Source organism: Myotis lucifugus, unplaced genomic scaffold, assembly GCF_000147115.1.
Source record: "Myotis lucifugus unplaced genomic scaffold, Myoluc2.0 scaffold_1502, whole genome shotgun sequence".
In the NCBI taxonomy this organism is placed as follows: domain Eukaryota; kingdom Metazoa; phylum Chordata; class Mammalia; order Chiroptera; family Vespertilionidae; genus Myotis; species Myotis lucifugus.
The window spans coordinates 1-13,791 of record NW_005872550.1 but is presented as its reverse complement, the minus strand read 5'-3'; the positions used below and the strand labels follow the sequence as shown (position 1 = coordinate 13,791).

Below are 13,791 nucleotides of genomic sequence, written 5' to 3'. Positions count from 1 at the left end.
GAGGCGGCTAACTGCTCACCCCTCAGGCCTCTTGTCAACCTCTATTGCCTCCAGGGAAGAACAGCTCACGACAGGTGTGTTGGTGCGCATAATACGAGTGTTTTAAAGAGATCGTTCATTTTGTGAGATCGTCTTGTTTATCAACATAAAAGGCACAGGCCCCTTTGCTCAGGGCCTGCCGAGGGCGATGCTGGCCGTCAGTCGGTGCAGAGTGGCTCGTCGTTACATTCCCCTGTAGCTTATGGGGTGGAGCTGCACACGCCTCCACAAGGGTAGAGCCACCACAGCCCTTGCTGGTCACTGTCCATACTCTTCTCCGTGCTACTCTGATTTATGGAGCTGTTTCTTATTGACATGAAGGCCTTTTAAACATAAAGAAAATGAGTCCTTTGTGTGTGTGGTGTGTTATACATATTACCCTGGGATTTCTTTTTTGTCTTTTGACTTAGCTTATGGTGTTTTTTACAGAGATTTTATTTATTTAATTTTTTTATTGAGACACTAGAAGCCCAGTGCACGAATTCGTGCACCAGTGGGATCCCTCAGCCTGGCCTGCTGGATCGGGCCGAAACCGGCTCTCCAACATCCCCCGAGGGGTCCCGGATTGTGAGAGGGTGCAGGCCAGCCCGAGGGACCCCACTGGTGCATGATCGGGGCCGGGGAGGGACACGGGAGGTTGGCCAGCCGGGAAGGGACCATGGGAGGGCTCCAGGGCGTGTCCAGCCCGTCTCGCTCGGTCCCAATCGGCTGGACCCCAGCAGCAAGCTAACCTACCAGTCGGAGCATCTACCCCCTGGTGGTCCGTACACATCATAGCGACTGGTTGACCGGTCAACTATCTGCCCCCTGGTGGTCAGTGCACATCATAGCAAGCACTTGGGCGGCCTTAGCATATCATTAGCATATTACGCTTTGATTGGTTGAACGGACGACCGGACACTTAGCATGTTAGGCTTTTATTATATAGGATCAGTGATGTACAGTGTTAGTTTCAGGTGTACTATAATGATTTGGTGTGTATACATTGTGAAGTGATCACCACAATAAGTCTAGTTAAAGTCTATCACCTCACATGGTTACAGAAACCTTTCTTGTGATGAGAACTTTTTTTAATTTATTGATTTGAGAGAGAGAAATATGACTTTGTCGTTCCACTTTTTTATGCATTCATTGGTTGCTTTGTGTGTTTTTTTGTTAATCCTCACCTGAGGATATTTTTTCCATTGATTTTTAGAGAGAGTGTAAGGTCTGGGGAGAGACAGAGAGAGAAACATCAATGTAAGAGAGACACATCGATTTGTTGTCTCGACCTGGGCCAAGGATTTAGATTGCAGCCAAGGTACATGCCCTTGACCAGAATCGAACCCACCACCCTTCAATCCATGGGTCGACATTCTATCCACTGAGCCAAACTGACCAGGGCCAGTTGCTTCTTGTATGTGTCCTGATCGGGGATTGAACCTGTAACCTTGGAGTATCGGGACGATGCTCCAACCAACTGGGATACCAGGCCAGGGCCATGAAGAGAACTCTTCAGATCTATTCTCTTAGCAACTTTCAAACACACAATGCAGTGTTGCTAACTGCAGTCCCCATGCTGTTCATTAAGTTTGCAGCACGCGTTCCTTTTATACCTGGAAGTTTCCACCTTGCCCCTCCCCCATGCCACCACCTGCACCACCTCTGTTGCTCAACGGCCTGGTACCCTCGAATCACTGTTCTCTTATGGCTCCGGGCTTGTGTCGTGAGGCTCCTCGTCAGTTACTTCAAGATGTGACTGGTTTTTCCTCGTGCTTCTTAATTTCATGGTGACACGTCTTTGGTCAGTGGCATTGGCTTCCGTGTGTTGGAGGGATCGGTGGCCTGTTTTTCAGAGGCTCTCCGGCTGGGCCTGCACCGCTGACTGAGCGACCCGCTGCGCTCTGTCCAGTGATGTGTGTTTCTGCACCTGCGCCCCCCAGCCGAGGACCAGCGGCGACTTGGCTACTGTTCGGGAGGCAGGCCCTGCTCATCCCTTGTTCTGTTTTGTTCTCCAGCGTTTCAGGCTTGGTTTCCCACATGAACCTTCACTCAGTGTGTCTAGTTCTCATCAGCATCTGTTGGGAAGTGCGTTGGGTTGTATGTTAATTAGGGAGCATTAATGTCATGGTGTTGAGCCCTCGATGCTCCGGTTACTGGACAGACATCAAACTCAGAGCTGGGCCCCATCTAGGACCCCATCCCCAGAGAGAGAGAAACAGAGAGAGAGAGAGAGAGAGAGAGAGAGAGCGCGCGCACATGCATGTGTGAGAGTGCACATGGGAGTATTTCCTACATCCTGTCAACGCACAAAACATCCAAACCTGTAGAGAATTGTTATAAGAGTTTATTTGAGCTAAACTGACAGCATGTGCCAGGAGCAGATCCCAGATGCTCCGAGAATGAGTTGGCAGCTTGCTTGTGCGTTTGGAATCAGGAGGGGATGTAAGGAGATTACAGGAGGTGGGAGAGCGAGGGGATCGGATTACAGACAGGATCCTGCGCTGTTAGCTCTTCCCTCTTCCCAGTGGTTACGGCTTCAAGGAGGCATGTCACAGGTGTGTTACCTAGAAGCACAGAATTGGGCAGGGCTGGCTCCAGGCAGAGAAACCTTTTACTACAGAAAATAGAGGCCTGGGCGGGACCACCCACGCTGCCCTGCCCCTTGAGGGACTTACGATCAGATCACCTGTGAGGTTACTTTTCGTAGGACCCCTCTTGGTCCACAGTTGGACACGTGGAATGGAGAGCTGCCCACATGGGGAAGTGTTGTGGCCAGGCATTTCCAGATGTTCTGCAGGCGGGAGGCCTGGCTGGGCCCTGGTCCTGCTGCGCACACCGGCCTGCTGGGCTGAGGGGCCTCAAGGGAAGAGTCAGTGACCTCTGGTCTCACGCAGCTTCTGAGTGTGACTTGGGTTTTCTGTGGCAGCTACAGGATCAGATTACTCTCGCCCTGTCTCCTTTCCCTGTGCAAATGCTTTCGGAGCCTTCAGGAGAAAGGAGCTCTAGTGAGCACTTGGATCCCAAGTGGCCAAATTCCTGGCCTTGCTTTCTGGCCCCGAAGGCTCACGCTCCAGGGTGCGGCGTCTGCACCTGTCCGCCTCCGCAGCCCTCGGGCTCGGGGTTGCCTCTTGAGTTGTGGGCCTCTTACTCAGCACGTCTGTGGAGGGGGCTCATCTGAAGGCGAGTGTCCCTGCCAACCCATCAGGGGCTGTCGAGGCTTCACTCGCCCCACCCCTCACCAACCTTCTCCCCGCTCCCGCCCTTGTCACTGATAAGACGCCTTCTAAGTGGTTGGCCTGGAGCTGGAGCCAATTAACTAGTGCACTTGATGCCTCACCACAACCAGCCGGACGGCGGGCTGCGCACTAGTACCAGGGCGGGCAGACGGAGAGCCACGCGGGAACACGCGGAATGAGCACTGTTTCATGGGCTTCCTGTCTCAGTTGTAGGACCTCGAAGGGCATGTCCCTCTTCCTGCCCGGCTGGCCTCCACCCCTTCCGCTCAGGTTTCACTGCCAGGCCTGCCCACGCGGGACTGGCACCCAGGCTGCTCACAGGAGGTGGCGAGGGTGCCGTGGGGGCATCATTCGAGAGCTCACATGAAGACAACGGAGCCACGGCTCTCGTTCCCATTTGAATTCTCACTGCACTGTACTACCCATCTGTCTGTTCTTCTGCCTTTAAAATACTTGCTAAGTTTACCCATCACAGTTGACACAGTGTCATGTTAGTGTCATGTGTGCGCATGTGCCCAGGCAGTCGCTAGTGCTGTTTGCAGGCAGCTCGGCAGCCAGCCTCCTGGGACACACGTGGCGCTTGCTGCATCGGGTGGCCTGTACCCGAGCCGTCCCACCAACACGTGTGCCGAAACACCTCATCTGGACATGGTGCCTGGATGCTGTGCTCAGGCCCAGCCCAGGGCAGGAGTGCACACGTGTGAGTGGGCGGCTCCACAGGGCCCCGTCCTGCCCTCCACACGCTCCTCACAGGCGCACTCCCTCGGGAGCCCCCGACGGACGGCCTTGTGGTTGTGGTCGCCTTCACTGCACAGGGCCGTCCTGGGTGCTCGGTGCGGTGCCTGGTGTGGTGCCAGAGGAGACACTGGTGGGAGCCCAGGTTGCTGCTGCGGGCAGGAGTGGGGCCGCACCTGCAGTGGGTCTGTGCTGGTCCCGCAGAGCTGAACGGTGCTGACCTGAAGGACTGCGTGAGCAACCACAGCCTGAGCAGCAATGCCAGCCTCCCCAGCGTGCAGAGCTGCAGGCGCCTGCGCGAGAGGAGGGTCGCCAGCTGGGCCGTGTCCTTTGAGCGTCTCCTGCAGGACCCCCTCGGTGTGCGGTACTTCTCTGTGAGTAGGACGGGCCCCGGGCTCAGCACCGGAGTCTTGTAAGGGCCCGGAAGGCAGCGCCGTGGGCGGGTCCTGCTGCCCAAGGGGTCTGGGCGCCGTGCCAGCGGCTGCCGCGCGCGCGGGGGCTCAGTTATGGGCAGGTGCTCCCAAGCCCGCCTCTGAGAGCGAAGTGGGAAAGGTCGGAGTGAAGAGCAGTCCGTGGGGAGGCGGGCCCCGGGGATACTGACCCCACTTCTCCGAGCGCAGGTGGAAGTTCACTGACCATGTTTTTCTAGGATTTTCTAAGGAAGGAATTCAGTGAAGAAAACATTTTATTCTGGCAGGCCTGTGAATACTTTAATCATGTGCCCGCACACGACAAAAAAGAGGTACGCATGGTCCTTCGTGCCCAGGGAGGGGTGGCCATGGGCAGGATTTCATGGGGGCACCAGGGGCGGTGGAGAGGGTGTGAAAGCACCCTCACACGGTTCACACCTCTCAGAGTGGGCTTCTCGGGGCCGCTGTGGCATTTCCTTGTGCTGAGCACAGCCTGCGAAATGCCTTCCCGCAGCCGCGCCCCCGCGCAGTGTGGGGAGGGCGGCACGCGGCTTCCAGGCAGGAGGGTGGCACACGGGCTTCCAGGCAGCCTGGGCCCCTCTCATCTTGTGAGGCCACGTGTCAGGCGTGACCCCAGGGCTGCACCAACCCAGCCCACTTCACAGAGACCAGCACACACGGACGGGCACCTGGCGCCCACAGTGGCGGTGCCGCCCACGCCTGTGAGCCACGTACTAGTAATTGCCCATCGGGAAGGTTTAGAGAGGAGCCGAGTTGGTGATGGTCTCATGCTGGCCTGTACTTTGTTTATTCAACCAAGGAGTGCTTACTGCCCCGGGGACTGTCTCCAGCCGGGACCTGGGGGAGCTGTGGTCTGCAGGTGGCTCAACACGCATGTCCCGGCAGCTCTCCGAAAGGAGCTGGGGGAGCTATGGTCTGCAGGTGGCTCACACGCATGTCCCGGCAGCTCTCCTACAGGGCCCGGGAGATTTTCAGCACGTTCCTGTGCAGCAAGGCCACCACACCTGTCAACATCGACAGCCAGGCCCAGCTGGCAGACGACATTCTCAGCGCCCCGCACCCCGACATGTTCAAGGAGCAGCAGCTCCAGGTGAGCCCGTGCCTCCGTTGCCGCGGGGACTCTGGCCAGGCGCGGGGAAGAGGGCTCGGGTCCCAGACAGCGAGCTCCCAAGTGCCACCAGGCGGGGAGGGCAGGAGCTGGTCGGCGAGCTGGGGAGGAAGGAACTGCCTTCCCCGCTGGGCTCTGGTGTCGGGTGTGGCCAACCAGACCCCGGGTCTCAGGGGCGCCCACAATGGCCATCCAGTCCCACTGCCGCGTGCACACCCGTGGGAAATCACAGGCAGGGTGCTGCTCGCGCAGGGCGGGGCAGGAGCAGGGTTACAGTGTGAGGAGGAGAGACGGTCTGTTCTCGCTTCGTTATATATTTGTGTTGTGTAAACTTACTCCTGCCCACCCTGGACGTAAGCTTGGATTTTTTCAATTAGCGCCTCACTGTGGCAGCAGGTGTGCCTGGAGCTCACGCTCTGTTGCCTCCGTTGTAGAGCACGCGCCCCACAGGCTTTCCAGAGTCCTGCTGTGGAGCCACATGGTCATGGGATGAAGAAGGGAGGCGTGGCCACGCAGTCCTTGCTCCCTCCAGATGCCCACGGCTTTGGGTCATTCTTTTTTCCCCCTAAATATGTTTTTATTTCAAAGAGGAAGAGAGAGAGAAACATCAGTGATGAGAGAGCATCAGTGATCGGCTGCTTCCTGCACGCCCCCTCCTGGGGATCGAGCCTGCAACCCGGGCATGTGCCCTGACCAGGAATTGAACCATGACCTCCTGGTTCATAGGTCGATGCACAACCACCGAGCCTCACTGGCCAGGCTGGTTTGGGGCCATTCTTGTCAAGTACAGCTCCCCAGGGTCACCCCTGGCTGTGCTGTCTCCTCCTGGTGCTGGCTTCATGGAGGGTGATGGGATTTGCTGGTTTTAGGTGACAAATGAAAGACTGTGTTACGGGAAAGAGTAGTCAGATGTAAAGGAACTTTGGAAAGTGACTCTGGGGCGTGGGTGGAGAAAATGGCTAATGGCGTCCTTTCAGAAGAGGCCAGAGGAGCCTGAGGTCCCCGCCCCGCGCCTTCAGGGCTGGCTGTCCTGGTTACTGTTAACCAACGTTGTGGCGTGGACTCCGCAGATTTTCAACCTGATGAAGTTTGATAGCTACACGCGCTTCCTGAAGTCCCCGCTGTACCAGGAGTGCATCCTGGCCGAGGTGGAGGGCCGCTCCCTCCCCGACTCCCAGCAGGTGCCCAGCAGCCCGGCCTCCAAGCACAGCGTCAGCTCGGACCACTCCAATGTGTCCACGCCAAAAAAGGTGCTGCTGTCGTGCTCATGCCCGCGGCCGTGTCCGGGGTGGGAGCTGCTCTGCGGGAGGGAAGCTGTGCCATGTGGGTTCCTTCACTCGTGGAGAATGCAGGGCACCTCCTAGGACACGGCATGCTGAGGTGGGGCTGGGGCGGGTCCGCTGGGGTCCAGCTGCCGTCTCTGGACGGGCCTGTCGCCCGTAGAGCAGTTCTCGCTCCCTCGCTGCTGCTCCTCAGCTGCCTAGCGCACTGCACGCGTGGAAGTCACGCACATGGTTTTCTCAACGTTTTCCCCTTGACGACAGCTGACTGGGAAATCGCGGTCAGGACGGTCCCTGAATGAAGACCTGGACGAGGACAGCGAGCGGAAGCGGAAGGGAGTGTTTTTCTCCTGGTCCAGGACCAGGAGCACCGGGCGGTCCCAGAAGAAGAAGGGCCACGGGGACCACACAAACGGTTTGTGGTGTGCGGTCGCGGGCCAGCGCGGCGGGGCTTTAGTCCTCCGCACCCCCTCCCGCTGTCTGTCCTCTCTGTGCTCCTCTGGCTCCAGCAGGAATAGGTGCTGGAAACACTTGCAAAATACACCCAAGTTGGAAAGAAAGCACCGAGGCCCGTGCTCCCAGGCGGCTCTGTCCTGGCGGGGCTCTGGTCCGGTGCGCAGGGCTGCACCGCCCTCCTGGGGTTCAGTGTAGGCCATCGTGTGCCCGCAAGCTTTGTCCAAATTGTCGTTTTTTATTGTAAATCTGAAGGGCTGTGCCGGGGAGACAGGGCATGCGCACCTCGTGCAGTCTGTCCCCCGACAGGACCCAGAGGCTGGGGTCCCCACATCTGGCAGCTCGTTAGCTTTAGACCCTGACTCCGGGCACTGCCCAGGAATCCAGACTTGGTGACGTGGGAATCCGTAGCTTTTGGGAGGAGGGCCAATAGTTCAGAAGGTCAGGGGACCCGGTACCCCTGTGTCTGTGCCCCACTGTGGCCCCCGGGCCGGCACAGCAGGGCCTGGGGAGCAGACCCCAGGTTGGGAAAGGCCCTTCTAGGTGGGTTTTCATGGTTCCCAGCTCAGCCTGGGGTCACATGAGTTCAGTCAGTGACCGTGGGGCGGGGGAGGGGAACTCATCTAGGACTTTGCAGGAAGACGAGCCACAGGTAAAGGTGTGGTGACCGCTGGGTGTTCACTGCTGTCCACAGGGGACAGTTTCTGTTTAGGCCCCAGAAACCAGCAGTTGGATAAAAATTCCAGGTTAAACAAAGCGAGGGAGGTCCTGCCCAGGAGCACTGCCCTGCACTCCCACTTGCCCGGAGCCAGCTGCGCCGGTGGGGGGACAGAGTGGGGGACGGGGGGAACAGGGCAGGGCAGGGGTAACAGGGTGGGGACAGGGGGATGCAGGGGGACAGGGCGGGACAGAGTGGAGCCTATCTCTGCAGCTGTGGAGGCTCCTGGGCTGCAGCAGCCCCAGGGAGGGGACGGGGGAGGGCGGGGGGCAGAACCTCAAAAGGCCTGTTCGTCCTGCCTTCCGTCCTTCGCCTGCGTCTGCTCAGCCTGAGGGAGTGGGGGTGGGAGCTGTGACCAGGAGGTGGGTTTCTGTGTGGAGTGAGACAAGCAAGGCTGTGTGATTCTGAGTCGCTGTGTTTCCCATCAAGACCCCCCGCACGCCAACGGAGGCCTGGGCCGCCGGGAGTCACAGGGCTCCGTGTCCTCCGCCGGGAGCCTGGACCTGGTAAGTCCCCACCTGCCCTCGCCCACGGGCCGCACTGCCTCACGGAGCCCACATGCCCACACGCCTAAGGAGGGCTCCCGAGCCGGTGAGGAGCCCAGGAGTTGGGTGCTCCTCGGGACTGAGACCAGCTTGGGGTCATTTTGGAAGCCTGGTCTCATTCAGTTACGCTGTTGGAATCCCACTGAGAACAGAAAGCTGTGAAGGCAGGTGCTTCGTCCTTGCACGTCCCACTGCCCCAGACATGGCGTGATTGGGGGCCCCACGGGGGCTCCTCTCTGTCCTCCCACCCGCTCTCTGGTTGCCTGGTTGCCTGGGGGACCCGCTGCCTGGGAGGCGACTGTGCGTGCCAGTCTGGGAGCCTGGCCGCTGCGGCGTCTGTCGCTGGGACCTGTCGGGCAGCGCGCGCAGAACCTCGTCTCCGCTGGCAGGGCTGACCGGAGACACTAGCCCGCTCCGCGAGCCACCCAGGGCGCAGGGCGTGGCGCGCTCTGTGGGCAGGGGTTGCTGGGCCTTTGGCGATCAGTCTGCCACCTGCACAGTAGCTCTCTGAATCATGTGGGAGGGGACTTGCCGCGTCCCCGAGGAACCATGACAGGAAGTGCCCAGCAGGCCAGCTCCACAGGAGGCCTGTGCAGGGGCGTTTCTGGTGAGGAAGCGAGTTGTGACTCAGGCCCAGGGGAGGGGTCAGGAGAGACCCCTGCTGCCCTGGGCTGGCCTCACCCACATCCCGCTGCCCAGGAGCCCTGCCTCTGAGCACCGCGGGCTGGCGCAGGGGTTGAGTGCTGCCTAGCAGTTTCCCGAGCTCTGGGCCTGGGCGTGAGTCCTGCAGACAGACCTGCCCCGCCCCGCCCCGCCCGCAGGTGTGTCCCGCTGCTCCTGGGCGGGGCCAGCAGGTGAATGCCATCCTGCTCCAGGCGGAGGCAGCTAGCATTCCCTGGGCAGACAGCAGGCTCTGTCCCTCATGCTGACAGGGCAGCCCTCTGCCAGCACCAAACATGGGTGGAGCCCAAGTCTCCCTAGGCCCCCTCAGCCCCTGCCTACCCCTCCGTGGCTTCCCAGCACCTGCCCTCGGGTTGACCTGCTCTCCCCTAGATCAGGCTGTTCTTCTCGGAGGGGCTTTGGAGCCTGGGCCGGGAGGTTGGGCAGAAAGATGACGGAAAACAGCAGAGGGGCCCCCGGCTGGGCTGGTCCTCGGGACCCCTGTGTGGGTTCCAGCCCGCCATGTGGTCCCCGCCCCACGGACTGAGGTGGGCGAGGGCAGCTCAGCGTCACAGCGTGGCCTGTTCTGGGGGAGCTGGCTACGTGTGGGCCCAGGAGCACTTGGTTCTGAGGCTGGGCAAGGCTATGAATAGTGTCTGAGCAGGAGGAAGCCCACGGCTGTCCCTGTGTTAGCGTGGCCCCCACCCTAAGTGCACAGCGAGGGTGTCGCACGGATCTGCATCTCTGGAGCTGGATGTGGGCCTCCCGCGGCGCATGCAAGCTCCCATAGCTCTTCTTGGGGTGCCCCACAAGCTCCCCGTGACCCCAGCGCCATCTCTTCCCCAGTCAGAGGCCTGCAGGACGCTGGCGCCCGAGAGGGACAAGGCCGCCAAGCACTGCTGCATCCAGCTGCCCGACGGGACGTCCTGCACGGTTCTCGTCAGGGCGGGGCTCCCCATCAAGGAGGTCCTGGCCGGACTCTGCGAGCGACACGGCATCAACGGGGCCGCCGTGGACCTCTTCCTGGTGGGCGGGGACAAGGTACTGGGCCCTTGGTGTTAGGCCCTGGCGGTTGCCCTGCTCTGAGCTCCGTGTCTAAGCCGTTTGCTGGAGGCCGTGGAGGGTGGGTCCTGTGGCTGGGCCCCTGCCTGCTGGTGTGGGTCTGTCTGCGGCTGCTCCTCTGCGGCACCTGGGCGTCCCTGTACCTGGGCGTCCACTGCACCTGGGTGTCCCTGCACCTGGGCGTCCGCTGCACCTGGGCGTCCCTGCACCTGGGCGTCCCTGCACCTGGGAGCACTGCCGGGCGCCCGCTCCCTCTGATCCCACCTCTCGTTCCTCCTGGTTCCCAAGCCCCTGGTGCTGCATCAGGACAGCAGCATCTTGGCGTCTAGGGACCTGCGCCTAGAAAAGCGGACTTTGTTTCGGTGAGGAAAATGCAGTTGCCATTCCCATGAGCTCCCAGAAGGCTGGGCCCATCCTGAACGGGGTGGGGCAGCCGCACGCAGACCCTGGAGCCCAAGGGGCCAGAGGGTCGCGCTCCCTGTCCCATGACAGAGGGCCACACCCAGGGGTGGGCAGGCTGGATGGAGTTGGCCATCCTGTGGGGGAGGGGTTCTCTCTTTGCTGGTGTGACAGCCCCTCTCACCCCCCAGAAAACCTTCCAGAAGCCCCCCACAGCCCGCTTCCACAGCCAGAACCTGGTGCTGGATCCGGCGGCCCCGGGTGTAGCGAAGTGAAGACTGGGTGGGTCTGCGCAGATGTGCTCACGCCTCTCCCCCCACAGGCTGGACCTGGTTCCCATTAACCGCTCGGTGGGACTCAAGGCCAAGCCCACCAAGCCCGTCACGGAGGTGCTGCGGCCCGTGGTGGCCAAGTACGGCCTGCACCTGAGCGAGCTGGTGGCCAGGCTGGTGAGTGACTAGGGGCTGCGGCGTGTTCCCTGAGCTGGCAAACGGGGCGCCTGTCGCAGGGCCTGTGCCGGAAGGCCCCCCCCTGCCCCCCCGTAGCGCTGTGGTGCGCCAGCAGCTGCCACGCCCTCAGCTCCCCCACGCTGGCCGGGTGGGCGGTGTCGCCTCCGTCCCCCACTGTCTCATCCTGTGGAGGGGACGCTGGTTTCTTTAGACTCGGTCATTCCCAGGGGGCTGGGGCCGGGGCTGGGCTGGGGTTTGAGAGGTGGTTTTGGTCCAGGGAAACCAAACTGAGGAACAAACAAGACCCCCTGAGCTCTGCTGAGCAGGTGCAGGTCCCAGCAGACAGCGGACGGGTGCCTCCGCCCTGCGCCGCTCAGGCCAGCTGCCTCGGGCGCATCTTCCCATTAAATTTCCTGGTTGCCACCCTAGCCGCTTTGCCTCAGTGAGTAGAGCATCAGCCACGGACTGAAGGGTCCCGGGTTCAATTCCGGTCAAGGGCATGTTGCAGGCTCCATCCCCGGCCCTGGTCAGGGTGCGTGCAGGAGGCAACCAATCGATGTGTCTCTCTTGCATTGATGTTTCTCTCTGTCTCCTCTCACTTCCACTCTCTCTAGAAATGAAAGGAAAAATATCCTTGAGTGAGGATTAACAAAACTAAAAAATTTCCCAAGTCCCATCTCACACTGGGCATTTCCCAGGGCAGGGCTGCTGAGCTAGTGGGGGCGGGGACAGGGTGAGGAGGGGGGGAGAGGGGAGAGGGCTAGAAGAAGAAAACCCTGGGGCAGAAGGAAGGCGGTGCTGTAAGGCTGTAGCCCAGGCCGTGCTGCGGGGCTGTCTCTGCTGCAGGCTGTTGGCCAGGCCCCCATCTCTCTGGAGTCACTGCCTGTCTAGCAGCTGCACCCGTTTGCTTCAGAATACGGTGATTTATGATTTAGTTTGCCTGCGTTCTCATTTTTTTAGAAAATAAACTACTGGAGCTGTGATTTAAAATATTTCAGCGTTTTAATTTTCTCTGACACGGGCCCTAAGACGGTGCAGGCTCTTGGACGTGAGGAGAGGACTGTGTGGAGCGGGTGGTGGAGGCCCGGGAAGCCCGAGGCCCCTCCCCTCAGCACCCGGAGGCCCGACGTGCGGGCCAGGCTCCCTGGGCCTCCCGCTCTCTCTTGAGACCCCAAGCTACTGCGTGACCCTGTGGCCTCAGTGTGCCTGTCTGTAAATGGGTTAGTCAGGGCTGTGGTGGGACTTCCGGGCTGGTGGCGGTCAGGGCTCCAGGGGTGGAGGCTGTGACACGTGGCTTTTCTGTGGACTCACCAGCTGACCCTTCCCTGAATGTGTGCGTCCACGGAACCGACATCATGAGAGAGGCAGGGCCAGCGTGGTGGCCGCCTCCCTGGGCGAGCTCCGGCCCGGCCTCCTGCAGGAGTGGCCTCTGGGCACTTTGGGCCTCATGGCCAGCGGGGAATTTAAGAAGCCGCTCCAAGCTCAGGCTTCTTTCTAAACAATGGCTGGGGGTCCTGAATAGCAGGTGCCCCCCCCATGCCCCGCCCCGGCCCCGCTCCCTGTCCCTGTCCACAAAGGCAACTCTGTCCTGTTCACGTCCTACCTGTGCCCACAGGAGTGGGGCGAGGCCCGTCCAGGTTGTGAGCAGGGTGAGACCTGGATGCCAACTCGATGCCTTTGAAACAGGACGTTTGTGGGCTGAGAGGGTTGCAGCCTCGCCAAGTGTCCTCGCCCCAGGCTTGGATCTGGCGCAGGGAGGCCACCAGCTGTCACTCGAATTCCAGGCACCCTGGGCTTCGGGCTGGGCACCTCTGGACTGCCCTCAGGCAGCCCGGCCAAGGTGGCGGCACCCGGGGTCACCTGGCGTGCAACGACATCAAGGCTGGACCGGTCTTGCTGTCAGTAGCTGGATGTCAGAAAGGTGTTCTGGAAAGTTCTGGTTCGGTGAGTCATGTGGTGCACCACCTTGGTCTCTAGAGTAGCGAGAGGGAGCCCCTGGACCTCGGCGCCCCCATATCGAGCCTGGATGGACAGCGGGTCATCTTGGAGGAGAAGGAACCCCTCCAGAGGGAAAGGTGAGCGAGCCCAAGAGTCCCCCCTCTCACTGCCTCCCACCAGCCCATCCCTGAGCCCACCAGAGGCCCTGCCTCCCCTCTCCCCCTCCACCCTCTAGAGCCGGGCCTCTGAGGCCGGGGCTAGCCCAGTCCTGCCTGGGCAGAGGCAGCAGGACCAGGAGCATGAGGGCCTCACCCGGTGACAGGCCCTGCGCTCCCCCAGGACTGCCCGAGGTTCAGCACGCCTGGTGTGGGGCGTTAACGAGACACAGAGACACAGCTCTGGTCCTGTGAACGGGGGACACACCCGGGCCTCGCGGACTGGGGCTGTTGCCGTCCCGTTGTCCCCGGTGTGCGGGAACCTGTGGCTCCGGGAAGGTGCTTCCGCCTGGCCCCACAGCCCTGCCCCTGCCTCCCGCAGCAGCTCTCCTGCAGAGAGCTTACGGGCTGGCCCAGCAGGGGCTCGGACCAGAGACCTGAAGGCTGGCTCAGTTCTGAGATGCCTGCTGCCTCCCCCAGGGACCTGCGGTGGCCCTGGTGGTGGCTCCTCCCCTGGGGAAAGCAGAGTGGGTCCTGGCCGGCCCTGGTCCAGGAATGCCTGCTCCGTGCTCCTCCCGCCTGCTCAGGGCCAGCCCAGCCG

At 61.0% G+C, this 13,791-nt stretch overlaps 1 protein-coding gene across 1 annotated transcript in view; it reads left to right on the top strand.

Moving 5' to 3' along the window:
• Positions 1-13,788, top strand: part of RGS12 (regulator of G protein signaling 12) — a gene marked incomplete at its 3' end in the record, with an annotated part of 47,027 nt that extends 33,239 nt beyond the window's left edge. Inside the window, exons 4-14 of the mRNA XM_014449883.2 lie at positions 4,197-4,366; positions 4,642-4,734; positions 5,370-5,513; positions 6,602-6,781; positions 7,076-7,226; positions 8,412-8,488; positions 10,034-10,228; positions 10,538-10,611; positions 10,971-11,097; positions 13,075-13,172; positions 13,671-13,788. Coding sequence (XP_014305369.2) covers positions 4,197-4,366; positions 4,642-4,734; positions 5,370-5,513; positions 6,602-6,781; positions 7,076-7,226; positions 8,412-8,488; positions 10,034-10,228; positions 10,538-10,611; positions 10,971-11,097; positions 13,075-13,172; positions 13,671-13,788 — 1,427 coding nt within the window. The remainder of the gene's footprint in view (positions 1-4,196; positions 4,367-4,641; positions 4,735-5,369; positions 5,514-6,601; positions 6,782-7,075; positions 7,227-8,411; positions 8,489-10,033; positions 10,229-10,537; positions 10,612-10,970; positions 11,098-13,074; positions 13,173-13,670) is intronic.
• Positions 13,789-13,791: the final 3 nt, after the last annotated feature.